Genomic DNA, 16,370 nt, shown 5'->3' with positions numbered 1-16,370 from the left:
AATATGCGAAGATTATTGGGAGCCTGATGTATCTAACAAATTGCACTCGTCCCGATATAGCATGCTCGGTCAACAAGTTGAGCAGCTTTACAGCTAACCCTAGTAATGAACATTGGAAAGCTCTTGAAAGGGTTTTGAGATATTTGAAATATACTCAAAACTATGCGATTCATTATACTAGGGAGCCCTCTGTACTTGAAGGGTACTGTGATGCAAATTGGATATCTGATGCCAAAGACTCGTTTTCAACGAGCGGTTATGTATTCACTGTGGGGGGTGGTGCTGTGTCTTGGAAATCCAAGAAGCAAACATGTATTGCTAGATCGACCATGGAATCAGAATTCATAGCTTTGGATAAAGCTGGTGAAGAAGCCGAGTGGCTTAGAAATTTCCTCGAGGATATTCCATGTTGGTCGAAACCTGTGTCGTCCGTAATAATTCATTGTGATAGTCAAGCTGCTATCGGACGAGCACAAAACCATTTGTATAACGGTAAGTCGAGACATATTCGTCGACGTCATAATACCGTGAGACATATGATCACTAGTGGAGTTATCACAATTGATTATATAAGATCAATTGATAACATAGCGGATCCTTTGACAAAAAGTATCCATCGAGATCAAATGTATAAACTGTTAGGGGGAATGGGTTTGAAGTCCACAAATTAAGGATAATTATAGTGGCAACCCAACCATGATGACTGGAGGATCCCAAGAACTTGGTTCAATGGGACAACTAAGCTATGAAAATCCGTGTGTTGAACACTCGAATTGCCTATTCCTTGTAGAACAGTGAGTGTTCGGAAACCTGCACGTGGTGAGGTTAAGTCTTTGACTTTTAATGACTCTAGAACTCCTCGAAGAGGACAAGTATAGCAGGATACTTGAGTTAAGAGTCACCTATGTAAGTGTGAAGTGGGGCCGCTTCGATTGAAACACTTATGAATCCAAAGAGGTGTTCCAAGGCCTGTAATGGACACAAACGTGAGAACGAATAAGGATTGAAGCAATATTGTGTCAATATTGTTGACTAAGTATACACCGAGGAGGACTAGTTCAAGGAACACAATCCACTAGGCCGCCGGTATACTCGATAATATTGACTATGGCAGGTTCAAAGCCACAAGCTACCTTTCCAAAAGCAATGTTGTTTCTTAAGAAGACTGAGCTAAATGTCTGCATACATACGCATACTGATTTCTCACTCATGTGGGGGATTGTTGGAAATATGGTTTTATGTCAAATCTGAAAATTATTATTTAATTAAATATTTATTATTTAATTAAAATAATAATTGGATGTTAATCTACATCTCGAGTAGATCAACGTGATATACTTGAAGTCTCAAAACCGATTTCCGGTGAGTGAGATATTGTATGTCAAAGTTTGGATGTTGAAGAGGGAAAATCAGTTTCAACTTCTGCGTTCAACGATTGCGGCCACCTACCGCAGCCGCCGGAATTGACTGTTTCAACTTCTGCGTTCAACGATTGCGGCCACCTACCGCAGCCGCCGGAGTTGACTGCCGATCCGTTCACACTCGGTTTAACACCTATAAATATGGGTGTGTGGTGAGCTTTAGAATTCACTCGGAAAACTCACAACTCACAACTCACAAAATAGTCTGCATTCTGCATTCCACCTCTAGCTCAGTTTTCGATCCTTATTCAGTTCGCCGGAGCTCGCCGGATTGTGGTGCTACATCCGCCGAGACGTAGTCGTTTTACCTTTGGGGAAGATACGCCTAAACCGAAGAGCACTACCGGGGCGATAATCTTCTTGCGGGAAGAGATTCATCTCGACTCGATTTTGTTTATACGTATAATTTATTTATACAGTGTATTTCAGTTGTATCAAATTATTTGAGTTGTAATTTCTCAAATTATTTACTTTGTAATATTTCAATTATTTTGAGTTGTAATTTCTCAAAATATTATTTTGTAATATCTTGATCGTGTACCCGGTTCTAACAATAAAGTGGTATATGGACCCTACTGCTATAACTGAAAATGAAAATGATATTGTGGACGGACCAAAATAGCAAAAGTGGAAACGATATCGTGAACGGATGGAGTATATATTAACAATATATAGAAATGCGTTGGAAAACGAAAATTACAATAATAATAACTACAAGCAGGGATAAAGAAATAACTAAGGCTAGTGTTACACACTATATGTCCGTAAGACAAAATTGTCCCATAATACGTGCTCCGCGATTCGACGATAAATGTCTCCAGGATACAACGATTTAGTGAACTTCAGGTATTGCACATTAACAGGCTCGATGTTATGAAGAAATACTCAAATATTCGGGACTGAATATCATTCCTAGGACTCAAACTATATGCAAAATATGAAACTTATAAACTCGAATACCTTTGATTCGATATCCTGAATGAATGATTCTGAACATGGGGGGGCCTCATTTTTATAGACAGAAGATGGCTGTTCATGAAGGGGTGTGAGGTGGTTCAAGGTGGCTGAATCAAACAAGTGCATGTGGCTGAACCGCGGTTTAGGGCGTGTGCCACCCACACACAACTGCTACCACGTCCGCGCCAGGTGGCGCAACCACTGCCATGCGTGTTCGTCCTCTACCACGTCACCGCACTGTGTCTGGGCGCGAGCCACTGCTGAGCCACCGAACCATCACCGAGCCACATTCACGACTCATTTAGCTAAAACTTTTAGCTCCCCAAAGCTCCTCGCGACGATGTGCGCGTATGCCTCAAAGTGCTAATTGTAACAAGTGCGACGTGCACGTGTCCGTCATCGAAATAGAATGGTGCCTTGCAAAACTGGCTAGCCATAAAATGACTAACTTAAAAGTCCGTGCACACTTGATTATCTTCTTCTAACGCGACAAGACTTATAAATGATTTTGGAGTTTTTTATTCTTCCAATGTGGGATACTTTACGTTTCACATTTCTAATTATTAAAATGCTTCTGAAACATCAAACTTCATGTATTAATTGTTCATTCATTACTACTTGGAAATGAACAATCAAATACATTAATTTAGTGTGCTTGAAATGTAGATTTCTAAATCTAGAATCATATCTCCACAAATTCCAATTTACCATAGTTATTTTATAGATTTCACCATTTATATATATTTCCAACAAATTTTATAATTCTGTATAATTTAAATTAGATTAATAGCAACATCTGATCAGCTTGACAAATTTGTTCAAATATACCCCGCATCCATAATTCCGGCTTTGCATGTCTGACTGGGTTCAGCGAATAAATTATGTGGAGTGAAATATTAAATAAATTTGAAAAGTTCAAATAATTTTATTGGTTAGCCTAATCAGACATCTGATGTTGAAATTTATGATGTATGACATAATCAAACAAATTTGAAAAGTTAAGATTATTTAAATAATAAACTAAAAATTAACTTTATAAAATAGGAAAATGCCAAAACTAAGAACTTGAGGTCATAAATTACAGTTGAGCCTAAAGATTATAAAGAGTAACTATCGTATTAAGGGCCCAAATAAAATTATTTGTTGTGAATAGGTTCACAAATCTATGCAGGCCCATTCAGCTTCACCTTGCATTTTACAACTACCCTTTTTTTGTTACAAATATGAAATACCCTTTCCACGAATTAAATGATGTGTTCATAAAGTTGCTATTTACTTATTGAGAAGTTGAAGACTGGAAATTTCTCTGATTTATTCATCATTTTTGTTACACAGTGGAACTTAATAATGTAATGTTTGAGAAAATGAGGATGAGTTTTTGACAATCTCGTTTCTATCATTGCATATAATAATAGTTTTCAAATCTATATATATATAAAAGCAAAATAAATCATATCCTACGTGGCGTCGTATAATCACTCTATTCTAATTTTCCTCACTTCTCATTTATTCTATTTTTTTTTTCTAAATCTCTAATAATCAATCTCCACCTCTTATCAAACTCTACATTAATTAAAAAATCTATATTAATATTTTTATATATAATGATATGATAAATTTAATTATATATGATTGTTATTACTATTTATGATTAAACATAGATTTGAATTTCTTTTCATCGTTATTTTAATTGCGCCATTTAGTATAAGTCTAATTAATTTAAGTAGTCTATAACCAGCCAAAAGAGCCTTCAAATTAACAATGAAATCAATATAGTGTTTTGTTGAGCTTATAATTAAAATGTTTTCAACAACTTATATACGTACTCTCCAATAAAGAATTCCTCAGTTCCAATATATATCTTTTTAATAATTTTCAGTAACTAATTAAAACTCGATATGTCTTATAAAAATAATACTAAAAGAGAATGACTTGAATTTTAATAATTGTAGTAATTAAGTATATTGTGAGTGGAGAAAACGACTCACTTTAGAGATAATGTTAAAGTGGATACAAGGTTTCACTTTAATTCAAATGGTGGAATATATATAATAAAATATGTAAATAAGTTGATATATTGTAAGTAATGTGTATTGATTTTTCATAGGACTATGTCTATAAATATAATATGACTATTCTATGCAGACATTGCAAAATGGATTTGATTTCATTAATTTTAGAAATATTCACTCATATAATCTCAAATTGGTATTGAATAAGTGTAATATATTATATAAAAAATTTATATTCTTGGGGAGGTCAAGACAAAAAATATTAACATATATAGATTGTGTAGAAATAAAATATGGCTAAGCTAAAAAGTGTGACATACCATTGGTTGATGCAGAATAAGTTTTTCAATTCTTCGCTGAATAATAATTTAGAATTTTTATTTTATTCTTAATTATGTTGTTAATTATATGTAACAGTGAGACAAGAGTAACTTGCGTACTTTGGGAATCATATGTCGATGAACTCATAATATTTATTGAAGACAAGTCAAGTGAAAATAAAGAGTCAGTAATGATAGTTTTACAATTTGCTATGTTACAAACATTTAGAGGTTCAAATTTCATTAATCAGTTACTATATTAATATATTAATATTCAACTAAGTTAACTTTACAAAATTTAGCTCACAATTTAAATTTTATATTGGGTGTAACTAAAGTTTTCATAATGAAGATCTTTCGGAAGTTGATTATTTGTAAATCCTACATATATTATAGCAAAATAAATCTTATCCTACGTGGCATCGTATAATCACTCCATTCTAATTTTCATCAATTCTCATTCATTCTTATTTATTTATATATTTCCAATCAATATTTACATTATAGCAAAATAAATGTTCTATCTATCACATCATACTCACAAATTAATATGTATATATATAAAATACGTTTATATATAGATTTATTTACTTAAATAATTAACTATATATATATATATATATATATATATGATTGAATATTTCAAATTTGACGATGTTGTTTAAAGTTTGAGATTGAGGGAGTATTTGATAAGTAAGTCCCACAAAAAGTGAAATTATAAAAGTGATAATTAGTGAAATTGTTTCCAAAAATAGGTTAGGAAGATGTTTTGGGGACGAACCAAAATAGAAAAAAAAAAAAAAAAAAAAAAAAAAAAAAAGAGGAAAATATTTGAGGGACGAAGAGAGTAAATATTATCGATATACGATTAACAGCAGATGCGACACATTAATCGTACATCATATCATACTTTAAATTTACATATTTTTTTCTTCTAAAATCTTCAATCTCACATCAACTTTTTATAAACTTCATCAAATGAATATTTATATAAAAATGTATTTCTATTATCACAACCTATATTTAATTGGCGAAAGTGATTAAGATTAATATTATTTCAAATATTGTATTACTAATTTAATTTGATCATATCAAATTAATTAAAGAAATAATTTATATATAAACTATTTCATATGCTATAGTAATAAAAATAACATAAAATAATTATAAATGATGACATAAAATAATTCCCGTCGAATTTCGACGGGTTAGACGCTAGTTATATTAATAAAACTTTGTACGACAGACTATTATTCACACTTATAAATTTTTTTAACACAAATACTCGGCTTTTTTTTTTCTTCAGAATTACAAGAGGTATCTATACAAATATTCTCATTCCATCATAGTTTTCTTACAATTTTTCCAATTTGGACTGAAACTCAGTAGTGCAGAAGATTTGCAGAGGGGTCTTAGTCTGAAAACGGAGTTGGCAGGTGGCGGTGGAATGCTCCGACTGCAGCTCCGACGCCGTCCTCAGCGTTGATGCTCTCCGCTAACTCCATCGCTCGAGATTTCACCTACAACAATACTCTCAGAATCAAACATTGCACTATGATAATCTTATATGTATAAAGTAATTGCATTGAAATTTATAAAAAAAAAAAAAAAAAGGAAAGGACATATATATATATATATATACTTGTGGTTGGAGCATGAATGTTATGGCTTTGGACAGCGATTCGACGGTGAGGTGTGGTATGGGAATGGGCGCAGGTCCGACTCCTTTGTGGTGCATTATCTCTCCCCACAGAAACTGATCGCCGCAAAACGGCACCACCATCGTCGGACACTTCATGCATGCGCCCACAACATATTATTATTATTATTAGCATTAATTACTCGCATCAAATTAAATCATACTCATACAATACAATTAATGAAAGAAAATGATTAATTATACCCCTGCTTTCACTCCAGCTGCTGCGGTTCCGGGCCCACCGTGATGAACCTTGCCAAAACACTTCAATTACTGTCCAAATCTTTAATATAAAAACTTATGTCCGACGGATCTTCATCCGTAAGACGTATCAAATACGAGAGTTTTAAGTTTATATCTAGACACGTATTTATAAATAAATATTTAGTGAGTGTTAATTAGGGGTTTATTAGACGTTAATTTGGGTTTAGTAATTCATAATTAGGATTATAATTAATTCATAATTAGGATTTAGCAATCCATGATTATGATTTGTTATTACTTCAAGAGTTTAGTAATGCTCTAGTAATCCATAAGAAAAGTTTTAGTAGTTAAATTTTAAGTAAATTAAATAAAATATTAAAGAAAAGCAATGGATACTCTTGTAATTAAATTTATTAGTGTTCTTATAATATTTAGATCGACGCATCATATTATGCAAGATTACCACAAATCTGAATTATGTAACTTTTGAACTCACCACAGCATAACATTGAGGAAACAACCAATCATGAGGGCAATCTGAAAGCACAAAAACATCATCTGAAATATCTACATCTGCAACATCAGAGAAAAAAGAATAACGATTAATAAACTAGACTTAGGAGTAGAGCTGGCAAAAATTGACCCGGCCCGCCCATGTTTTGGGCTGGTTGGGCTGTACAAGATGTAGGCTCGAAAAAATCCGGACCTAAAAAGCCCGCCCAATGAGCCCGCCGGGCTAATCGGGCCCTGGGCTAAAAAGCCCGTGGTTTTCGAGCTAAAAAGTCCGCCCGGTTAATTTTAATATTTTATTTTTATTAAGTACTATTATTCTATTTTTACTTAAGTTTTTATTTGAAAGTGGAAGAGTTTCAATATATATATATAGGTGTATTACCCATTTTAGTTGGAAGAGAAAGAAAATTATCTTCTCTTTTCAATATCTCTTATTTTAATTAATGTTTAGAGTAGGGGTGGTACGATACGGTATACCTTATTAAATCGATCATACCTTATACCTTACCTTTACCTCTGGTATGGAGAAAATCCATACCTTTACCTTACATTTACCTACGGTATACCTTAGTTCGGTATACCTTAAGTACGGTATGGAGAATATACAAAACATTTACCGTACCTTTATTTCGGTATACCTTACCGAATTTCGGTATACCGTACTTCCATGGTATACCGCACTTTAACGGTATACCAAAATAATCGGTATTACCGAAATCGATAAAATTCAATACAGTAAAAAATTGATAACTTATTTATTTAAAACATGTTTAGATAATGAATACTAATATTTAACAAATATAATAATGACATAATAATTAAAATATATCACAAATAAACAAAAAGTAATATATAGTAAATTACATAGATGTTATAAGTTACATATAATTTATATGTTAGACGTAATATTATTTATAATATAATACTAATATTATAACTATGCTATTATATATGATGTAATTATTATAAGTTAGATGTATAATCTATTGTAAAATAATAATTTTAGTTATATATTATAACTATACTATAATACCAAAATAAACAATTTTATTTTATTGTATGACTTATACTATATACTATATTTTATTTGTTTTTGTATCATTTGATGATATTTATAAATTCATGCACAATTGTATATATTCACATAATATAGATTATATACATCATTTTATAAAATTTATAAATATTTTAAAAAATATAAACATAAAAATATATATTATATATTTTAAAATACTATAGATTTTGATACGATATATACCGCGATTTTCGGTATATACGGACAACTGCGGTATATCAGAATAAGGTATTGTACCTTATTATCGGTATATACCGAATATTAAGGTATACCATAATAAGGTATGATACCGCATCACCGGTATATACAGTAATATTCGGTATATGCCGGTATACCAGTAATACGGCATCATATTGTGTTTCGGTATATACCTTTAATACGGTATTTATTGATTTTTTCGGTATATATCGCGGTATCGGTATACGCCGGTATACCCCGGTATCTGGAAAATCCATACCTTTACCTTACCGTAAATCTTCGGTACAGTATCATACCTTACCAAAAAAATCGGTATACCTTAAATTCGGTATTTTACGGTACGGTATGGCCGGTATTCCGAGTTTTCGGTATATTTTTCCCGCCCTAGTTTAGAGTAGTTGTACCATTCCATAGAAAAGAAAAAGAAAAACTTAAAATATATGTATGCAGAAATATATATGTATATGTTAGAATTGTTGGGACCAATTGTTAGGAAACATAAAATGAAAATAGTAAAATAATGCAAATTGTTGGGAATAATTTCTAGTTATACAAAAGAAATGTTGTAATTAATGTGATATGAGTTGTTGATTGTAGTACACTAATATGATTTTATATTTCTATATTGTTTATAATTATTATTTAGATTTATCTTAGTTTATTTAATTTTGCGTAAAAATAAAAATAGAATTTAGTGGGAAAAAAAAATCATTGGGCGGGTTTGGCCCGACCGCCCGATAGCCCGGTCAAGGCTGGACTGGGCTTGAAAATTGGCAGCCCGATCGAATTCGGGCCGCCCCGGCCCGACCCGGTCAATCTCAAAAGCCCGTTGGGCCGGGCCGGGTTGGCCCGGCCCACCCGTTTTGCCAGCTCTCTAATGCCCGTTTGAAGTTAAGAGTTCAAATCCGATCGTTACTCTAACTAAATTTTATTTGAAAAAAAAAAAAGGACTTTGGAGCATGAAGTAAGCATTTAGTAGATGAGATTTGGTTTTCTTGGAAAATTCGAACACATGAAGAGAAAAATGATTGACAAGTAGTAGTAACTTACTAGTGCCAAGATCTCCCCACCCTGGATCTATGATTCCTCTCTGCCCTGTCTTCTTCAGAGCTTCCAAAATCATAGCCGTCAGTTTCTCCGATTTCTTCAGAGGCTAATAAACCAATCACTCACTTTGATTTACTTATTACCAATTAATACAAGAATTTTAGATGTGATCATGTTAGAAATGGATATTGGGCTTATTCCTCCCTTAAAAGGCCTTATAAGGGAAAGGGTTGTCTCACCATATAAAGTGGCTCATGCCACCATCTCCAATCCAATGTGGGACACTTCAATACACTCCCCGCACGCGCAGCGTGAACTATCTTAAACGTCATCTGTTGACAACGATATTGGGGGCCCCATCATTGGACTGGATTGGCTTTGATACCATGTTAGAAATGGATATTGAGCTCATTCCTCCCTTAAAAGGCCTTATAAGGAAAAGGGTTGTCTCACCATATAAAGTGGCTCATACCACCATCTCCAATTCAATGTAGGACACTTCAATAGATCAAGTTAGAATTAAGCTTGACTTTTTCAGTGCAAAAAAAAAAGAAGCTTACCACGCTTCCAAAGCCAATATAAATAGGCTTGGACCCCTTTTGTATCCAATCAACAAAATCTTGAGATGGTTCGTATTTGGTTCCAAGATTCAAGAAGCAGTATCCCACCACGTCCACTAGGGGGCCCCAATCTGTATATTTTTAATATGCAATTATATTAACGTAAAAACTACGAATAACTTGTATGTGTAAAAGTTAATTATAGTAAATAACTTACATATATTAAATTGAGATTTATTAAAAAAGAAAAGAAAAAAAAAATCCCTTGAAAACACAAAGACGCAGACTAAGGGTACAAAACTTGAAAAGCGAAGGAGCAATTAAGTAACAAGAAACAACTCAATAATGAAACTCAGGATATAGTATATAAAGAACTTATTCTTTTATGATTTTGAGTTTGATTCTCATAAGATGGAATAGAGGCCACGAAAGTACAATTACTTTATACGTTAAATGCAATATTTATAATTTTTATAAATAGTTTTACTATAACCCAACTATATATAATTAATGTATTGAGACACTAACCATTGGGTTTGGGCAATACATGTGGACTCCACATGTAAGATGTTGGGAGTTGAGAAATTGAGACATGCCCACTGTTGAAGTATCCAATAGGGCCAAGGTTCAGCTTATTTGTCCTCACCTCATTAATAAAACCTCTTATTCCCAACCATATCATTAAATCAGCTAGAGCATACGACAGCTATAAAAATAAAAAATAGAAAAAAGAATGGGCTTAATACTTGAAATATCCAAAAATAAACACATATCGCAATAAAAATGAAAAATAGAAATAAAGAATGGGCTTAATACTTGAAATATCCAAAAATAAACACATATCGCAATAAAAATAAAAAATAGAAATAAAGAATGGGCTTAATACTTGAAATATCCAAAAATAAACACATATCGCAATAAAAATGAAAAATAAATAAATACCCGTCCAGCCCGCTGAGTGAATGGGTGAGGGAAGGCTCTTGTCGGCCTGTATACAGTAAAGTTTCTATAAATTAATAACTTCAATATCGTGTAAAATTTATTGTTTAAATTATTATTTTATCAAATAATTAACTTATAGGGGCTAGAATGCATTAGCTTATCCATTTATAAATATTTTGCTTTTTAGTTGCTACCAAAGCAATGAAATGAAAAAGATAAAATAGAACATACGTCCAAGGTACGGTGAACATTATGTGCAAGGGAACATCCAGAGCTTCAGCTATATCTTTACTTCCTGATTAAAATAATAATCAATAAGATCGGAATTTAAATGTTATGAGTAGGAATCCACCAACAAATAATAAAAAATAAAATAAAGGATTTATTTAAAATAAATCACAAATTTGGACACATTTTATAGTTTTGACGTCGTTTTATACACATTCAATTGTGTCACCATTCTAATTATTTAGTAGCAATTTTCACACCACTTATTTTCTCAAATAAATTTGTGTATCGTGGTTTGAACGTTCAAAAATTGAGAATGTTGTAATTACTATAAATCAAAAGGTAAAATCATTACTAAACTCTTTAAAAATGATAACAAAATTGTAAAATAGATTTAAAAAAATGGTGATTTTAATTATTCAACAATAAATCCTAAAACAACTGACCGAAAGCGGGAGGATTTGCAATAATTGCTTGGGCCCTAAAAGGTTCGCCAGAAACCGGGTCGGGTTGAGTGCATGCTGGAAGGAGAGACTCGATAATGGCTTTTAGTTGTTTGCGTTGCAAAGCCATGTCTCCGGGTCGGGGCAAAAGAATACTTCTAGCTCTCACGAAGCCTACAATTAAATAAAGTTAAATTTAATTTCTAAAACTACCTTAAAAATATATATAAAAATAGATGGTTCCTCTTTTTTTTTTTTAATAAATTACATAAGATGGTTCTTTTTTGAATTGTAATATTGACGTCCCAGTGTATAATAACAAGTATATAAAGCAGACATGTTATATATTACTACGTCTATTTATAAAATAAGGAAATCTTGTTATTATATGGTCTAACGAGTTAGCAACTAACGACTACCAATAATATTATGAATGTATTATTGAATATGAATTTTGATTTATTTGTGAGTACCGTCTAATAGTTAGGACTGTACAAGATACTTAGTATTTGTTTTACATCTTATAAATATAAGAATAATCTATATAAATCTCATTGACGAATGTAACAGTTTAATTTATGTACTATTTTATACCTAATATTTGGTATTTTTTTTAAAGTTAGGTCTCCCAATAAATTAAGAAAATCTTACATTCAGCCATGATGCGAGGGTCGCCGCCAAGTGGATAGAAATCCACACCAACTGACTTCACAAATCCATGGAATTGTGAATGAGTTGCCAACCTCACGTAATGCCCATATTCCTGCATGTATTACTCGCGTGATTAACATTTTAAAGTTTACCTCAATTAAGTTAATTATCAAAGTAATAGAATTTTAAACAAATTAAAAATGTAATGTTTTAATTGTGTATGTCTCAGATTTACAGAACAAAACCAACAATATTCCATGAGTATAGAATAGTTGTGAGAAAATGAGCATGAATAAAAGGCAAAAGAAAATAGAAATTAATTACTTGAAGTCTCAAGGCCAAAGCCAGAAAAGGCTGAACATCTCCTCTTGTTCCAACCACAAGAAGGGCAATCTTCAACTTTGGTATTTTATTTTTGCAGTCGCTCATCACTACAAACAACTTAAGTATATATTTCCTCAATCTCTCACTCAATAAAAGACTTGCACTTTCAATACATTAATCAACGACCGTAATAATTTTCTTCATTTTATAGATTTTGGTTTTACAATGATTTTGGTTTAATTAATCATTTGAAGATCTTCTCTGATCGTGTTCTTTTATCGTGCAAGTAACTAGCTAAGATTTTGAAAATCTCCATTAATTAATTGGGCATGAGTCACATGGATATTATATATCAAGTAGACATACGGCCTTCTTGTATTTCAATTTATTGTAAAATTAACATCATTATTTTTCTGGTCATTCAAATGTTGATGTGACATGCATCACTACAATTATCATCTGCAAATTATGGTCGATCGCACGTACGGTCTCGATATTTTTATTTGATCATCAGTATTAATTTGGTGGTGATAAAAAAAATAAAAAATGAAAAATTAGGAGTATTAATTTTACAGTAAATTGAAAAGTGAGGAAATTATTGCAACATTTCAAAGATAGTATTAAAATTAGTACAAAATGTGTGAGAGTTTGTGCATTAATTTATTATTATTAGTAGTAGTAGTAGTTGGAATGAAAACTGTTACACATCTATCTCATTTGTGCCATGTCTGTTTATATTCCAGCATCTCAGTCCTTTATATAAATCTGAAAATATTTATAAATTCTTAACTTCGAACTAGTGGAAAGTATTTATTTCTATTTTTTTAAGGTGTCAATTATCGTAAAAAAAATTTGTGAGAATATAAATTTTCTAATTTAAAAGTCTTGATCATCATGTTGACTTTAAAGGCGTTGATTATCAAAGCAAACACAGAATACTTAGGATATAAATTACTACAGTAACTTTTCTTTAATTAAAATGTGGGTGGATCCTAAAAATTATATACTCTCAAAATTAATTATAGGATTAATCCTATAGTCCTAATTAAAATGTGGGTGGATCCTAAAAATTATATACTCTCAAAATTATAGGATTAATCCTATAGTCCTATAGTTTTGACACATTTAGTGTGAGAATATGAGAATAATATTTTGAGAGCTCGTTTGGTACGCGGTATGGAATAAGGTATCAGTTATATGTAATTTGGATGTCTTTTACTATATGTCATATTAATATCATATCTGTTATGATGCATTAAAATATTTGTAAAATATAATATGTTGTTTGGTATGGTGTATTAAGATTATATAAAGTTAATAATATTTATAATTTAAGATTTGTATTACGTATATCAACTCCGTAGGTGGTATACATAATCCCTCAAATTAATATTTTCGGGTTTTTAATTTATAAAGGGTCATGTGTTTCGTATTACTTCTCACCAAATAAGATATAATCACCCGTACCAAATATGATAGCCCAAAAATCAATATTATCTAAAATTATTTATTTTTAACTTATTTTAAATTTCAGTTATTGTAATGTATTTAAATTTTAAATTATGAAGTCATGGAGAAATATTTCATATGTCAAGGTTATGAATTGTCTAGCCGCGCCACTAATTAGATAAATAATTCTTTCTACAATTTTGTTGCAATAGTGTGAAGATGGGGAAATTGTTGGTGATGACTTTTTCGTAATATGCGGTATATACCTGTATCGATAATAAATTATCCTTTAATAGGTATTTATTAATTGATTTTTTTGGTATATACCACGATATTGGTATACAATGATATACTCTAATATCTGGAAAATTTATATATTTACATTACCGTAAATCTTTGGTACGGTATCATACTTTATTGAACAATTCGGAATATCTTAATTTCGATATTTTATTTTATTTTTAGATACGAGTATACCTAATATATCGAATTTTCGGTATATTTCTCTAGCCCTATGTGTGCAGGTGTGTGCTGAATGTGTGTGTGGTGGTGTGTGCGTGAGTGGTATGTGTTTGTTTGTGTTGTGTGTGTGATTGTTTTAATAAAGGGAAATGGGTTAGAACCTAGGGCCCAACTATTGGACCCTAATTAAATTGAATGGATGGGCTTCTAACGTGGAGATGAATATCTATAAGAAAAATCTACCCTTATATATTTTATTTTATTTTATTTCATTTATTGGACTAATGATTTTAAAGTTTTATAGAATTTTTCAGTTTTAATTAAATTATTTCTAAAGCCTGGTTAGGCCCTTATATTTTACTATTTAAATTTATTTAGTTAGATGCGACCCGACTATGACGTAAGCTTTGATTAAAATTACTCAAATATATAGCTACCAAGATCAAGTTCAATTTTCATGTGTGAAATTTATTTAAATACAGATTTTGGTTAATTGTTGTTGTCCAATTAAATATTACTCATTTCGTCTGCCAAAAGTATGACACTTTGGCTGTGCACGGAATTTAATAAAATTGATAATAGTGTTGATGTAGTGGAGAAAGAGTCCCACCAATTTATGAGATGTGTGATTGAGATTGATTTTGGGACGGATTTTTTTGTAAATAAAGAGTATTTGTAAGGATAAAATATAAAGGTGGATGGTAAGACCATGACTTTAAAAGGAAAGTGGAATACTTTCTGCGAACACCAAATATAATAATTGTGTCATACTTTTGACGGACGGAGGGAGTATGTGTTTACCATATATGCAGGACCGACCCTTTCATTAGGGGCCTCAAAAAATGTAAAACCCAATACTATTGACCTTATTATAAATTTTTTTTATCTATCCTACTTTTCCTAAGCCCAACTAACGTGTCTAGTCTCTCTCTTAATTTTTTATTCTTTCTCAATTCCTACCAAACTAACATATATCTCTCTCTGTCTCTCAATTGATCGAAGACTGGCTTGCTCTGTTTTCTCTCAAAAAAATAATAATGGTAGTTTTCTAGGCTTGCACAAAAATTGATTTGGTAATGCAAGAGCAGTTAAGACGTGTCCAGAGAAAATTCACTATCATTACCGTAATTACATGAGGTATTAGAAAAGTTTGATCTTGAGAAAATTATTGATGATTTGCTTCTCAAAATGCTAGGAGATCTAAATTGTTTTTATAATTATTTTATCATTGTATTATACTTTATTACACTTTATAGTTAATGTTACATGTTGCTATAACTTCTCGAATCTTTATCTCTTAGAGGATCCCTTTTTTTTCTTTTTCGCCTAGGGCCCCCGAAATGTCAGGGCCAGCTCTGCATATATGTCATGAATTATATATCGTTAGGGGCCTGCTTAATGGATCGAGGATGTCACAGTCCTTGGTATGCCACAATGCGATTCCATGTTACAGTTAAGGTTGCCAACTATTTGTCAAGGGTCCGCTCAATTGGTCCAGGAAATTAAAGTATTTGGTAAGTCATCGTGCGAATTTCAGTTATGAATGTAACAACAAAACATATGTGTTATCATTTATTAACTTGAGCAATTATTGCATGATATCCACACTGAATATACTTTGTATGCTCATTTCATATTTAACATTTTCAGGATGTTAGCGTGGACGCCGTGGAAGGTCGGGCACATCAAGTTATTTTGTAAATAGTTGATTTGATTTGCATCTAATCTAAATAATTAAAGTTTTGCTAGCAAAGTTTTACTTAATAGATAGCTATTTGCATATGACTTTTTTTTTTTTTTTTGTCATGCTTTGGATAAAAATGTTGATTCCTTTTTTTTTTAGAACCAAAAAAAATGTTGATTCT

At 31.6% G+C, this 16,370-nt stretch overlaps 2 protein-coding genes across 2 annotated transcripts in view; both read right to left on the bottom strand.

Annotated features, from left to right (window-relative positions):
• The window catches only part of LOC130992384 (T-complex protein 1 subunit beta-like), a 629,300-nt gene that overhangs the window by 338,343 nt on the left and 274,587 nt on the right, over positions 1–16,370 (bottom strand). The window lies entirely within an intron of this gene.
• On the bottom strand, positions 5,953–12,762 carry LOC130992666 (sterol 3-beta-glucosyltransferase UGT80B1-like). Its single transcript, XM_057917408.1, has 12 exons — positions 12,595–12,762; positions 12,271–12,382; positions 11,623–11,793; positions 11,180–11,243; positions 10,949–10,994; positions 10,535–10,712; positions 10,007–10,137; positions 9,450–9,552; positions 7,110–7,186; positions 6,614–6,661; positions 6,353–6,502; positions 5,953–6,230 (listed from the first exon to the last, which is right to left on the bottom strand). The coding sequence occupies exons 1-12, from the start codon at positions 12,697–12,699 to the stop codon at positions 6,123–6,125; spliced, it is 1,293 nt and encodes a 430-aa protein (XP_057773391.1). The 5' UTR covers positions 12,700–12,762; the 3' UTR covers positions 5,953–6,122.

This window comes from Salvia miltiorrhiza, chromosome 1, assembly GCF_028751815.1.
Source record: "Salvia miltiorrhiza cultivar Shanhuang (shh) chromosome 1, IMPLAD_Smil_shh, whole genome shotgun sequence".
Taxonomy (NCBI): Eukaryota; Viridiplantae; Streptophyta; class Magnoliopsida; order Lamiales; family Lamiaceae; genus Salvia; species Salvia miltiorrhiza.
Note: the sequence above shows the minus strand (reverse complement) of the source record. Positions and strands in the feature narration are given on the sequence as shown.

Coding starts and splice junctions, on each gene's coding strand:
- LOC130992666 (XM_057917408.1), bottom strand. CDS start 12,699: ATGAGCGACTGCAAAAATAAAATACCAAAGTTGAAGATTGCCCTTCTT. Junction 11,244..11,622: donor TGCAAATCCTCCCGCTTTCG/GTCAGTTGTTTT, acceptor TATTTTAATCAG/GAAGTAAAGATATAGCTGAA. Junction 6,231..6,352: donor CATTCATGCTCCAACCACAA/GTATATATATAT, acceptor GTATTGTTGTAG/GTGAAATCTCGAGCGATGGA.